This window comes from Opisthorchis viverrini, assembly GCF_000715545.1.
Source record: "Opisthorchis viverrini unplaced genomic scaffold opera_v5_322, whole genome shotgun sequence".
In the NCBI taxonomy this organism is placed as follows: domain Eukaryota; kingdom Metazoa; phylum Platyhelminthes; class Trematoda; order Opisthorchiida; family Opisthorchiidae; genus Opisthorchis; species Opisthorchis viverrini.
The window spans coordinates 536411-551710 of record NW_008751975.1 but is presented as its reverse complement, the minus strand read 5'-3'; the positions used below and the strand labels follow the sequence as shown (position 1 = coordinate 551710).

The following is a 15300-nucleotide window of genomic DNA, read 5'->3' as shown; positions in this document are numbered from 1 at the left end:
TTGCTCAACCGTTTTTTTTTTCGTGGAAAACAGCTTATGTGGATAGTCACTACTGGCACTGACGACGGAGGGTGAGATCAGTTCGATTACTACAAGTGGGGGGCTTGCCAGTCCTTTGTCGTACTGTGGGTGAATTTTCGGCGTGCCACCGAAAAAAGACCCATCTCTATATATTTTTCCGTTTGACAGTTGATGGGACGTGTTCTCTTTAACAGCACCCCACTGTTTAAGCGGAGACGAATGAAATACTCTTGTTCTTTCCTCGAACGTTTCTAGTGTCTTCTTGAGGGCATCCTCCCGTCACATAAATGCGAAACCAAAGCGTCAATTTGGAAGGCACGCCCCGCCTGGAAGTTTAGAGGTAAAGGTTGGCTCCGGGAGGTACTTGACCTTGAAAGACGTGAGCGTGTCAAAACCCACTACAAAACCTTCATTTTGAGGCTTTTCGGATTAGTCTGGATTAAGAGATATGACGTCGAGCGTCCTAACATTGGAAGCGACAACAGTGATGCGTCTTAAACGTTAAACAAGCATTGTATGTACAGTTATTCAAAGGATAACCTTTGAACTGGACCAATTACAGCTCGCACGACTAGACCACATTCGCGGTTGGTTAGTAGGGTGTACGCAGTCAGCACAAGGTGTTATCCAGCCTATTCGGACTGTATTCGAATTTCAAATGAGAAACGCGGAACAATAAATGAATATATGAAAAATTAGATGTTGAACACGTTCTGACCAAGTCTTCAGGTTGGAAATTGAAAGGTCGGAAGAAATTTCAGGACCGCTGACCGGACAGTTAAAAAGCAAGACTCCGAATCGGCAAACAAAACTGTGTGCCTGAGGTCGCCAGGGTAAGTCAAGGAGAAAGTAGGGTGATGGGGCGCTTAATTGTACAGATCCTCAGCATCAGTGTTTCCAAATCCAGGACCGCCAGCACCAGCTCCCGGCCTGCCCGAACCTGGCGTACCGCTCGGTGCCCCTTCAGATGGGAACCTGGAACACAAGTAGGTTTGGTAACCGTCGTATGCATGCAATTGAGCGGCAACACGGCAAAAGTTAAACTACAGTGGACCTTCCGTCCCCGAACATGGACCCGTCTAGTAGCGGATAACCTCGTCTTGGTATAGTAAAATTCATCTATAGATTGATGGGCGAAATTCCGGAAACCCCGAAGCGTATTAGAAACTTTCGGCATTCTTGCTCGTGTTTAACCCAACTTTGTTCCTTAAATTCACGGTTTTTCGAGGCATCGGTTGGTTAGTAGTTAAGTTTGTTGAGTTGGGGTCGTGTTCTTTACAGGTAACTGAAAATTGTCCATCTCAGTCAAAAACGAAAAATGTTGAAGCCATTGAGCTTTTATCCCGCGAAAGTACACGTGCACCCAAGTCCGTCAGCCCTTAAATTGCATTGGTGAACGTAGAATGGATTGTGTCCTCAGGTCCGTCAAACCTCATATCACACAGATAAAATCTGCTCCATAAAAATTTTTAGTGGAAAAATACCACTCTATCGTGTTCCGACATGAATTATTAACTCCAAGCTCAGATCAGTGTCAAGTGGTCTTCTGATGTGGGTGAGAATAAAGCTGGCAGTTTCCGGAAGGAAAAATAATTCATAATTGCAAGCATCTGCTGACATGAGGCAACAGTAACACTGCAGATAGAAGTTCGAAGGTACATAGGTGCATATGTTAGAAACCATTGTCCGGAACCTTAAGTAAAGACTGACCGTGGGGCGACCGATGGACTGCCTACATACCGTGAGGCGACCGTGGATAGCACAAATGCTGGTTACGTGGCAATAGATCTCCATGAGCGAGAACAAGATGGACACAAAAGCAACACCTCAACTGTGCCATTCTTGTAGTGCTTTAGAGTTCAAGTGGTTCTGATCAAAAATTTTCTCTCAGATTTAATTTATCGAAAATTCACAAATCGGATAGCGCTCAGTGATGCTCCTATCACGTAGTTTGACCAGGCCCATCAACATTATCTACGTTAGCTTTCTCGAAACACCTAGTTGTCACCTGCAAAGTGGTCTGGCGGCTACATAGCGGACGTTCTGAATTTAACATTTGACTAGTGTCATCCCTTTGTATTTGGATGAACAACAGAACAAATTTTGGACCAGTTGGTGAGAGCCGAAAAATTGAGTCAGAGGAGGATAGCCGCGTTAGTCAGCAATCATTGCAGACATTTCACCGACTTCGTATCGGTCGTACCTATTTTGCAAACTGGATAGTGAAATTGTCGTAGTGTGCTGGCCATGTGTGCAGAATCTGGAAGACGAAACTAGATCAGTTACAACGACAATGAAGATCAATGAGCAACAAATGGATTGACAAAGTTTACAAGATGGTCAAGAAAATTCGCTTGTGTTAGCAATTCCTGCCTCTCTGTTAACATAATCTTCACAAATTCTTTATGACATTTTCTTCAACTACGTTGAGATGGTTTCGCGATAATACGAGTAGGTGGAAAATGTGCTTTGAAAATTGTATACCACCCTGGCAAACCCAGAGCAAGCATAGAAAAATAACTCTGGGGACACGAATTTGGTTAAATCGCAAGTTGATGCATACCTCTCAGTAAAACTGGTACTTCAATGAGTAGATACCCACTAATGATTCAACGCACCTAGCAGGATAGTTTCGGTACCTCGCCTAGTAGACAGCAGTTATGAAAGGACATGTTTTTAGACACAACAGTGAAAAGGCGCCGAATAAGTGTTTCATAAACTTGAGGTAAAAAAACCTTGAATTTCCCAAGCTGGGCGTTTTGGCAGTAAGTACAAATAGGAGGGGAAACAAATTACCTGAAGTTAGTTCCGATGCCCCGCGACTGCTGAAGTGTTTGTGCAAACATCTCGTATTTCCGTACGTCATTTTCTGTTACTGACCGTCGGGCGAAGCGCATAGCCTCCTCGAAGTGACGGCGTGTAATCTCAGGTACGGGATCGCTATCATCTTCCTAAAACAATGAATGCGTGTATTTGAACATGCATGATAACGGGGTTGGTGCCCAACCGAACATTTAATAAAATCTCAGCGGTGCGCTTCCCACAAGGACGCATGAGTGGAGCATGATATGGCGGCGTGCGTAGGAGATAGCGGACCACTCTAACCAACGTGACGAAACAATCGTGTTCATTGTAGGAATTTTCCGAGAATTATACGCCTTACCATACCGTTGCCTACGCGCTGCAGCCAGCAGACACGTGCAACGATTTACAGACAAAACCAGTGAACGCCACTTGTACGGAAGCAAGGTCTCACTTCGGTAATGCACCCTCGACTTATAAGCGGTGCTTCAGATGGTCGAATGTTGCTCTGATCTTACTGCTGCGAAGTGAAACCTCTCCCACCAAAGGCTACACAACCTCCAAGGTACATAGAACTAGCGACTATTTCCAACATATAGGATTGAGCATCAGCCGTTCCTGTAGTTGGGAGAAAAAATGCAAACCTCATCTATCGAAAGATTAAGGCAGACCTAAACTAGGATGCTGACAAATGAACCCGGTGAGCTGATTTAAGACGATATGACGTGAGGCTATCAAATCAGGTCAATTAAGCATCGCCGGCCCAGTGATGGATCCCATGAACTTTTTGTATAGAGATAGAGATGACACTGTTCACTTCTAACAGCCTTGCAGTGCCCAGCTGCCAAACCGCCCAATGGGATGCTGTCAGGTTGCCCAAGCCTAGATGGGAGCAGTCGAGATGCCCAGGGTGGATTCGAACTACGAACCTTCTAGTCAATACGTCCACGTCTTAATCACTGAATTGAGAAAGGGCTTTTCTCCGACCCGTTGTTTTCTGTATAAGACTTCGTCTAAAAAAACGACGAAGGTTGATAGTGGTGTGAAATAATAATACAAGTATGAGAATATCTGCATAGCCTCTGTGCAAAAAAAGGAGAAAAGATCGAATGTATTGTGGAGCATTCAGTTTTGTTGGATTATGATTGAACCACGCAAATTGTTACCCGACCTTTTGGACACTTCGAGTGATCTACAGGAGTGAAACAATCAGGCGAATAAGAATCGTGGTGTCAACCTCAATCTTAAGCCACTAAAAATAGGCATTTCATCTGACAAATCAAATGAAGTCCCTATGATGGCAGTTGTCTGTTTGGTGTCCATTTACTTGGTTTTCATAGTACCGATTATTCCATTCCTCAATAACGTCGCCCGTTGTGACACTTCCAGCAACGAATCTCGGTATGTTGAAGCTGTTATTTAGTCATAATCTAACCATAACAAAGGATCTTACGTGGGTGGTAGAACGGTTAGGGAATTCAATCAGAGTTTAGACAATAGGGCCTGTCGAAGGAGAAGTGTCAAACTATTGGTCCGACTGGTATTAATATTTCAGACTGGTAAGATAACCTTGATTGTTGATAGCGGAACCCACCAGTATGCTTAAATAAAATACTGAGGCCTACTAATCATCTCACTATGGTCTAGCCTAATCACGTCAGGAATAAGACCACCAAAAATGTCACCTTCCAATGTCTGACAGCTATTCGAAATTCCGCAGGATACCAAAAAAGGTAGATTGAAATGAGAATATGCGGTGCCGTCGAATGTAGCTTACAACAAACAGCTCGCCGAATACCATCGTTTGTGGTATAGGGTGGGCAAAAAAGAGAGCCTTGCGAGACCCAGGGTTCAAAATGTTGATCCTAGTCTTCTATGTGTAAGTCCGGAAGTCCTTCATATTTAGATTTGGAGGGGAGATCATGCAATTACGAAAGATCCCCGAAGGCGCATATCAACACTTATAACATGTATCGACGGCAGTTCATACTAGTTTGACGGTAAGGCTTTAAGTTATATACGGAGAGATGAATTAGAAAATAACTGAAGTGTGAGAAGGGAGGTAAGGTCGAGTAAAATGCTGGTTGGCTGGAGGCGAATCCCTGAATCTCCCACGAAAATGATGTAGCTCCAATGTAAGGCTGAATTTTGTGATGATAATGTTGAAAACTGCCAACTAACTTGGTGACTGTCCTCTGATCTCTATTATTATCCCAAGGTTTTTTCCTGTGAATCATGGAGTGGTACGCAATTACTACATGTATATGGGAATTGTGTTGTACTTCTGATAGTGAGGACTTTGTCAATGTTGTAGTTGATAGGCATTCACCTGTGTAGGAAAGTGTCCACATGTAGAATCCCCCGGTGCCTAGCTGCCATGCCACCGAAGGAAGCACGAGGGCTGGGATACTGCCATGTTGCCCAAGTCTAGACAAAGGAAGTCGAGAGGCGCGGATTCGACCACGGACCTTCCGGTCAGTAAAATCCCCGCTTAACCACTTGTGTTCACTCCGCGATTTATCAAAATTATGAGCATGCCTCATTAACTGATAAAAATAACTGTCCTCTATAAATTCATCAGTAAGTAGTCAAATGGAGAATGTATGGAAGGTCAGTGCTGAAAACTGAAAACAGTAAACGAAATCTGTACAAAGCCAGTGTAGGTTGAGATTATGTGTAACCAATTCGTACCTGTATCTTTCTGTGCTTCTACGGTGTCGAGAACTGAGGCAATCGAGCTATGCCGAATATGATGGATAGGCAAACAATCTGAAGAGCATACTCACGAGCAAAAGTAGCTGATCTAGAAATCGCTAATAAAACAAAGCTCTGAGAACTCCGTTTAGAGTGAAAACATCGTTAAACGAACAAACCTAATGGCAAGTGAAACGCAACCAGGCGATGTGATAAATAACGAACAAGTCAGTCAAGTGCAAAGACGCTCACTTCACCTGAGCTTCGGGACTCGTAAATAGCTCAAATGAGAGGATAAGAGTAACACACGCCCGATATGATCAGACAAGGAATCCGAAGGCTGGGTTAGGAATCGACGCTTTTTGAAAAAAGAAGTTAGTCACACGAGCTCGGCTCAACGTCGACTTAGACGACAATTATATTTACCAAAAGCACCATATAAACAGATTTATTGTCCGATAACAAGGAAACTAGCACCGATGTAAACTGATTGCTGACCTGCTGGTCATCAACAGGAACAAAGTCAAAAGCCGTTAAAACATAACAACCAAAACCAAACTATACACGTCTTACACATCCAACAAGATGGGGAGCAAAAATCAGAACAAATAAGCGCATTTGTGTAGAGGCCGGAACATGACAGCAGTCCGGACCCAAATGGGTTCGTTTCTTACAGAGGGAGAAACTGGTGGAAACCGTGCACAAGATAAGGAAATGCCACGGGATGCCAACGGTGATGCGTAAAAATACCCGCCAATGGCAAATCTAAAAAGTTCGACGTTGAACGTTACCCATGGCGTTGAGTTCAAGTTGATGCCTTACGCATCTTAGTTCCTGGTAATATGTGCGCTCCAGTTAACAAAATATAGAAATTCCGTCAGAGTAAAAAGCATGGAAACATACCATGGCATTTGGTCGTGCTTGGCGTTCACGTTCCGCGCGGATCTCTGCTTCGATTGACTCACGAATCGCTTGTTTACATGCCCGTTGGCATATTTCCGTAAGGTCGGCACCTGAGAAGCCCTGAGTGACCTTGGCAAGATAAGCGATGTCCACATCCTTAAAAAAAGAAAGGCTTACTAATGATGGTTCAGTCAAAATGAAAGCTATCGCTCATGTACCATTACCGTACCCAAGTGACCAGTAATGGTTGTATGGCTATGGGGGACAGAATCAACGTAGTGGGGGCCACGAAAAGTAGGGAGGTGAATGACTTTGAGATCAAGCAGTCAAACCTGACCATAATTTGGAAAATGGACGCGAAAAACAACCATTATAAGTTTGTCCGTCTTTTCTGAAGATGAAGACCGGATGTACTTCCCGGCCTTGGGTGTACCAAATTCCAAATTACAGCGACATGACGCTAGTCTGCACCTGAAAGAATGATGGAGCCTTGGTCTATCAGATGCTACAATTTGCCTTTCAGTCAACCAGCTAGCAACAAACCGAGCCCAAATGGAGAGCGAAAGGCGATGATTAAGTGGGAAATTAGCTGCTCAACTTGATATCACTGTCAACAGCTTCTCCAAAAGGATTGGCAGTCAAGAAAGGGTGATCAATGGACCACCTGTAGGACCTAAGTGTAAGTGTGGGAAAAAGTGCTATTTGTGCAATACAATAATGAATTATCACAAACTCCAAGGACTAATGTTTGAACTGGATGTTTTTCAGCGCACCAAACACAGTCCCGCTAGTGGTCAGAAAAAACCGCATTTTTCGAAGGATCACCCGTACGCAGCAACACGCTTTCGCTCTAATTTAAAATTGACCGGATGTTGACGTAATGGACAATGAAACTATTTTCTTTGACAATTCGGATGTTAACGAGCCAGGTCTTAGTGAATTTTGGGTGTCCCTCTACAGCAATAATACTAATAATAATACAGATAATAATAATAATACAGCTATAACACCCTTCCAGTGACAAGCTGCCATCCCACCCGAAGAAACCTCGAGGACTCCAGTTTGACCAAGCCTGGACAGCAGTCGAAGTGCAGGCATCGCGTCCGAACAACGGTCAGCAAATTCGCGCTCTAACCACTTCAGCCCTCTCGCCCTCATCGATCAGATAACTGACAAGGACCCAACAACACCTGTTCGTATCGGTAGGAGGGGTTGAGGAGGGACATAGGTGGAGAAAGAACTGTGGGCAAATTAAATTTCCCGGTTGTCCAGGCCGAGGAAACGGGTTTGGTTGAGACACCCCACCTTGAGCCTTTGACTCAGAAGACTGACCCACAAGGCCGTGGAAGAATGGAAGGTTTCGTTTGGATATCCAGTCCCTATCCTCTGGCTTGAAAGTCAGACTCACGACGCAGTGGATAGTAGGCTTTTTTGGAACTATGGACGGAGTCATTGGCTGAGTAGTCTGACCAGTTCGGCTGCAGGGGCCTGGGATAACCTGAAAGCGCAGGGGACATTACTATCCCACTACTGATGCACACGGCAGGTGCCTTGTGAGCAGCACCTGAGTCGTCATCATCGTTATCAACATCACATCATCAGTATTGCAGACCAATGTTTCGCTGCCGTACAACTGCAGTTTATTTCAAAGCTTTACTACGAAAAACAGTAAAAATGGGTAGAGGAAGGATCTAGTGCCAGCTTATTACAATTATTTCGGGTATCTACGCCTTCGAACATTCATTCAGACGACCTTTAATAAACTGACAAAGAGAACACTGTCACTCATCAGTAGCCATATTTTGCAGCGCCTCCAACCAGGCGCAGTCCCCGTCAGGTTGCCCAAGCCTAGACAGGGGAATCCGAGATTCAGAGGTCGGGTTCGAACCACGGACCAATGAATCCGCGCTCTAACCACTTGAGTGATCTAGCCACTCCCACCCCCCGCTTTACAACAAACCTCCTGAATGACTCAAAAGTTAGTATGCCTTTCAGAGATGATGTCCTCTACCTGCTTTCGAACGACGACCTGCAGTGCAAGTTGACAGGCACAGTACACCCACTTGCTACATTCAATGGAACTCAGGGCTCTTTCAAAGTGCTACTTGGTTAGAAATTTAATTAGAGACGAAGGCTCAGCCTTGCAAGCCACGAGCGACTTTGACAACTGCTCTGATTAGGGAATGTATATACTGTTACTACTGCGTATGACTGCTCAAGTCTGTCTTCAAATTTTGGTCACATTTGAGGACCATAAGGACTCACGGTTTGTTAGAGTAAGACTAGATGGTTCAGTGGTTGCAGCGCGAATTTACTAAACGGAGGGTCCTTGAATCGAACCCGACCTCAGCACCTCGACTTATCCCGCCTAGGCCTGGGCAACCTTTCGGCTAGGCACAAGGGTATTATTATCAGATATTCCCAACTAGCTTTTGGATCTCGACTATTCCTCTCACAACACCGGCAAGGGCTGACATGGGCGCTGTGCTTATCCCCAAAACCTTTGATTGCGTTTCTAAACGGTACATTTTCGTGATTTGAGTCCCCTGTTGGTAACTCGGACTCATGAGATCGTAGGGGAATAAATTTAGGTTATCCAAGCACCGATAAATTGTGGTGCCTGTTCACCAGGGCAGTAATCACTCTGCATACACTGTTCCAGGCCAGTGTAGTCGGACAGACAAAACAGATTGTTGCAGTGATCGGTGATCATCTCAAGTAGGGCAACCGTGTTTGCCGTACGTTCCTGTAAGTCTGCTACGAGGTTAGCTCTAATTTAAAATGTTTGCTACTTTAGGCCTGGTTGTGAGTAAATAGCTGCGGGACTTTGTGGTTTTTGTGATCACATCACTGTCGTTTGAAAAGTCCTCCCTCCCTAGCATGGTTATTCCGGGTACACACGCATATGTATACATATACTACGACAACCCGATGGGTAGTACAACTTCATGAGTTTTGGCTTTTTATGGCCGATGAAGTGAAAATCAAGAGTGCTCACTGGAGGCAAGCCGCTCTAAATATAATAAAATGAATCGTTCAGCTGCAACACCCTTTCGATGCCTAGCTGCCAAACTACTCAAGCGAAGCACGAGGGCTGAAATACTGCCAGGTTACCCAAGCCTAGTTAGAGGAATTCAAGAGGCAGAGGTCCCGGACCTTCCGGTCAGCAAATTCGCGCTAACAATGGAGCCATCTCGCTCTATTTAAGCGAAAATCACGTCGATTGGACGGGTGGAACGTGCGGGCTATGGCCAAAAGAAGACATCCTGATTGGCTAGTGTTGGCCAATCAAGATCGAGGGCTTACATCTTGATGCTTCCCGCCCGCTGACAAAGATTCCGCTGACTTTCTGGAACAATCAATGATAACCCTATTATTAAAGTTGTGATTTTCCTTCAGCTCTATGAAAAAAGCCGCCTTACGTAACTTTTGATATACCACAGGGCGGAACAAAAATCCGGCGACAGACAATTAAGTTGCAGCACTGTCAAAAGATAGATCTGATCCAAACGCACAAATTTAACCCCATATTCCCATTTGACTGGTGCATTGGCGTCGAATAACACAGCCATGTAAGATTAAAACCTCGTTCGTGGTTCAAAAAGCAAAACTCACCTTAGCAACCGGTGACTTCCTCAAATTCGCCTTGAAAATACTAATGCGAGACTTCTCATCGGGTAGCGGTATGTAAATGAGTTGGTCAAGACGGCCAGGACGCAGAATAGCACCATCAAGAATATCAGGTCGGTTAGTGGCACCGATGATGAAAACATTTTTCTTCGATGACATACCATCCATTTCAGTGAGAAGTTGGTTGATTACCCGATCAGCAGCACCACCGGCATCCCCAACACTCCCACCACGAGCCTGAATAAAAATGAGACTGGTTTCTTGAACAAGGGTACCGAATCGACCGTATTCTTGTGTGAATCACTTGTTTTTTTATTATAAGCAAAAATAGACGACACAGAAGCATTATAACCTACATTGGAATGAATGGCTGGTAACGAAAATCTGTGGACACCTGTCCAAAGACAACCTATTTAGTGGGATTATTGCGCACGACTGACTGATACAAGGCTAGATGTGAAATGAAAGCAAGTAAAAGTAATTGATAAAGAGCAAGTGGGTGCACGTGGAAACTCTCACTTCCATTTGTTCGAAGAGTCATGAATATGAACTCTTCAAGACTAGGAATACCGGTTCTGATGGTCAACCGATGGGCGCTCGTTCATCACTCCTCTTTTTAGTCCAATATATTTCTGGGTGTTTCGTGCTAAATCTCAGTCACAGGTCTCGTGATCCACCACACAACGTAAAGCATTTAAGATTGGGAAGTGAGAATGTGGTAGGTTCTAGTGGCCGATACGGAGATCACTTCAATAGAACTAGCATCCAGGATGTTCTCTGCATTATTCTAGACATTTCTTCAAGAGAATCACGTATCTGTGGATGATTTTGAGTCTTTTTCCCGCATGATGCGCGGCCAAGAGACAGGTACCATTGATTCTAACGAGTAAAAATGGTTAACTTGGTCTGAAGTCGTAGGTTATTTGAGAAAAACTTAGCTTCATTAAGCCTGTAATGCTCTAAGTTGCAGTGATAACATCCAGGAAGCCACGAGTGCTCAGGAGGGCGCTTTGTTCTTACACTTAAGAAAACCATCCTCCAGACTACTTATCAAACCATTTTGTTGGTGGGACGAGAATGGAACTGCATGCACATGCCTCCGACCTCAAGTGAATCGAAATCTCAACCCGGAAGCCTGCGACATTGTTGAGTACTCAGATGACATAGTTCTGGTACTGGATGACTAGGAACGGAACTGTAACAGTCCAAATCGACTCTCCAAGCGTGGCCTATATCAGAAGTGCAAGACGGAAACGAAAACCACAATAAAGCGAAAGTATACGTAAGCCAGAGAATGAGCGAAATAACACATTAGACTTCATCGCTGCCATCACCAATCAAATACTAATAACTATGTAACGCAGAATGGAATTCACTCAACTGATACAGTGCTTCCAAAAGACAGTATAGCCAAAGCAAACTCGGTTCTGCTGTGACGCTCTTCTGTAATACCCAAAGGAGAATTGTCGCACCAGCCGAATCAGCGCAAACGAAGTGAAGGAAAGCGTAAAAAGCAGAGCGACCTCAGTCAATATCACGGCATCAACGTGAAGCGTTGCCTACGACGCTGTACTCCGCTTGATCCTCTCGTACGAGTGACACCAGGGCGAAATAGGACCGTCATTTTGATCATGGATGTGTCCCAAGTGCTACCTTGACCTAGTGGAAGAGTCCATTGCCGAATACTGATCCTTAGATCAGAGATTATTTGAAGTACGTGATCCACGATTACAAAACTGAACATGAAAATGCACGATACTGATGAAAAAACCTTTGAACACTTGCTAAAACGGCCTAAATATAATAAGTAGAGTATTCAGATATCCAGTCGTATTCTCTCGTCAAGCAAAACACTGAAATGTCGTCGAATCCAAGCCTTCTTTCCCTCGAGTGGCGACTTTCAAATGTTTGGTTTTCCTCAGGTGTGAAAAATTCCTCTCACCATTTTCGGCCATAAAGCAATCCAGTTATTTCATCATCACATCATCATCGACAGCATGAAATCACGAAGAGACTGGACCTTACCGTGGTGCGACGGTTTGCGCACCTCAGCGACCCATTGAGCTATACTGGAGAGTGTCGTGAGACACTCACAGAGTCTCTCATACCAGGTTGGTCAATGGTTAGAGGTCTGACGAACACAGTCTCCTGGCCCTCCAGGTTGGGGGTTGGAACATGTGGCGACTTGTTCCGTAGAAATGGTAATGCATTTGCATTTCCCGCCAAACACCGCTGCCTTACGGTTAGGCTTTTCAGCCAAAGGCTTTGGTTGAGGACCCTAATCGTCCTCCTGTCTAGGTGTGGGCGCCCTGGCAGTATCCCAGCCCACGCACAACCATGAATTGCACATACAGTTATTTCAAGTTGCAGCAATTGCCAACTAGTGGTCTTGTTCCGAATGCACTGCTTTATCGAAAACACTAGCACGTACAATCACTCTGGGTCCCTGTAATCATGAATGTATGGCGATATTTACAAATATGCAGGCACAGCATCCTTGAATCTTCCAGGCTTTGAAAAAGTCCGGACTTCCCAGGATTGATTCAATCTTCAGACACCCCAATATGGAATGCGTAAATGGTTGATAAATTGATTGATTTTCTATTGTCTCAGTCTTCATGCTCCCTTCGGGTGGCATAGCAGTTGTGCACCGAAAGGGTGCTGCAGCTTGACGAGTTAATTTGGATGCAAAGTACGACAGATTCCACTTAAGGCACTAAACGTGCATCCATGTACGTCGCGACTCAGCCCACTAAAACCGTTGTTCCGTATTCTTCTGTCGACTGGTGAACGACTGACAGAGTTTACACCGTCGTAACGTCGTTCCAATTGGATTCACATGTTTACGGCAAATCCATGGGAATGAACAACTGATCGCTATCAGCATCACCAAATACGCCATCAGTTTTGGAGCTAGTGCTTTAATGCATCACAGCCACTTAATTATACATAAGCTCTTAAAGCGCACGGCCGAACTACCAGGGCGGTCATGAAACTCCAGGGAGTCTGAAACCTGGAGTCTTGCAGTTAGTCGTTTGAACACTTGACTTTTCAACCATGAGCGGTTGGCAGCAGTGTGGCAAACTCACACTCAGGTAAGACATAGCACGGTTCAACCTTTAACCACGGATCCACATCCCGTTGTAATATGTGCTGACTGGCTCCTTGATCAACGGCATTTCATATGGAAGTTTCACACATCGGTTGAATTTCCTTCACCCTCTACGTTACATATAGACTGTTGGTAATGTGGGGAGAAAAAAATCCCAAATCCCATACTACGGACAATCTGTAAGTGGTTCAAAAAAGTGAAACTTCCATCTGGAAAGTTGTTTGAGAAGCCGGGCAACGCATGTTGCTACGTGAAGTGAATACCAAGAATGAAGAATGAGCGGCTGTGTATCCTGTCCAAGTGTCACCCGTTTGCTGCAGAACGGTTAGGTGTTCAAACTGGGAGGTCGTGGGTTCAACAGATGCACACCGACGACGATTCCATGGCTGGGAGCCACAGAGCAAGACGGATCTTGCTGTAGCCTGATACATACGACCCTTGAGTTAATATGGCTTTTTGAGGCCACTGGTGGCGCGAATGGACGAACATTAATCGGGCATGAGATTGGCTGGAGACCAACCGCTCCCAGTAACCGAAAATCCCATAGATTAAACAGATATGTTACGTGTGTTCTATGGACGAAGTGAAAGCACGCCTCGAATGATCAGAATGTCAGCCAAGCTGGATCGAGTATCTATAACCCAGCCCTTCTAGCCCCTCGAGAATATTCTGGCACGACCTTGAGAAACATTCTGGGATGACCCTGTAAATACAATCGCAGTAATGTTCGCATAAAACGGCTGTCTCAAGTTACAATGCTTTCTGATACATCAAAGTGAGTGTAGCAAGATGCCAAGGACCGATATATAAGTTGCACTACTCAGCAAGACGCAACAGAGATACGGACAGCAGCCCCATCAGATACTTCCGTCAGAGCTAATACAACAACCAGGGTAAAAGTCACCACAGCATCCAGTACTTCTCGAATTTCCAGGAGCATGTTTAAAGACTGCACGTTCTGAAGAAACTTCGCAGTTTGTAGGTACAAGGTGAATGCCAAGAGATGGTATGGTAATAAAGTTTGCTCGATGAGGCCTGTGCCTGACCTTCACCTCCAAATAAGAATGCAGTCTGCGCACTCCGGATCCACAAAGCCGTCACCAGCGACGATTTAGACATCGGGATTTTGAACACCTTTCAGCGTTTACCTCATTACATTATGACGGAGTGGAACGAGAATAAAAAGATGGCATCCCTTTCAGACACCACATCATCATCATCAGAAACATGACATCAGTGTTCAAAACCGATGCTTCGCCTCAGACGCCACCTTGTCTTGGGAAGCATGACACGGATGCTTCGCTGCCGTACAATCATGATTTACTTGAAAGTCTTGTTGCGAGAAAACTGGATAAGTGGAGATGATGTTAGCCTACCGCAATTATTCTGAGTTTCACCTACCTCTAAACAATTACTCAGGCTATCTGGATGGGAACTGACATCGATTAGCAGTCGCAACTTACAGGGTCTCCAACCAGGTGCAGTGAGGATCATGCGGTCCCCATCCTGGAAGGCGAGTAGCACTGACATCATCATCACCATCGTTGACAGCGTGACATCAGTGTTCAACACCGATGCTTCACTGCCGTACAACCATGACTTATTTGAAAGCCTTATTGTGAAGAAAAGAATAAAGGTGGGTGGGGGAGGGACTTAGTGCTAGCTTAACACAATCATTCCGAGGTGCCTACACCTCCAGACATTCACTCAGGCAATATGGACAGAAACTGACAACAAGAACGCCACTGACATCGGTTGGCAGCCATATCTTGTAGTGTCTCTAACCAGGCACAGTGAGGATCATGCGGTCCCCATCCTGGAAGGCGAGTAGCACTGACATCATCATCACCATCGTTGACAGCGTGACATCAGTGTTCAACACCGATGCTTCACTGCCGTACAACCATGACTTATTTGAAAGCCTTATTGTGAAGAAAAGAATAAAGGTGGGTGGGGGAGGGACTTAGTGCTAGCTTAACACAATCATTCCGAGGTGCCTACACCTCCAGACATTCACTCAGGCAATATGGACAGAAACTGACAACAAGAACGCCACTGACATCGGTTGGCAGCCATATCTTGTAGTGTCTCTAACCAGGCACAGTGAGGATCATGCGGTCCCCATCCTGGAAGGCGAG

General features: G+C 45.0%; 1 protein-coding gene across 1 annotated transcript in view; it reads right to left on the bottom strand.

The window, feature by feature from the left end:
• Positions 1–643: 643 nt before the first annotated feature.
• The window catches only part of T265_09935 (hypothetical protein), a gene marked incomplete at both ends in the record, with an annotated part of 25045 nt that continues 10388 nt past the window's right edge, over positions 644–15300 (bottom strand). Inside the window, 5 exons of the mRNA XM_009176159.1 lie at positions 644–996; positions 2818–2972; positions 6421–6576; positions 10036–10287; positions 14564–14668. Coding sequence (XP_009174423.1) covers positions 888–996; positions 2818–2972; positions 6421–6576; positions 10036–10287; positions 14564–14668 — 777 coding nt within the window. The remainder of the gene's footprint in view (positions 997–2817; positions 2973–6420; positions 6577–10035; positions 10288–14563; positions 14669–15300) is intronic.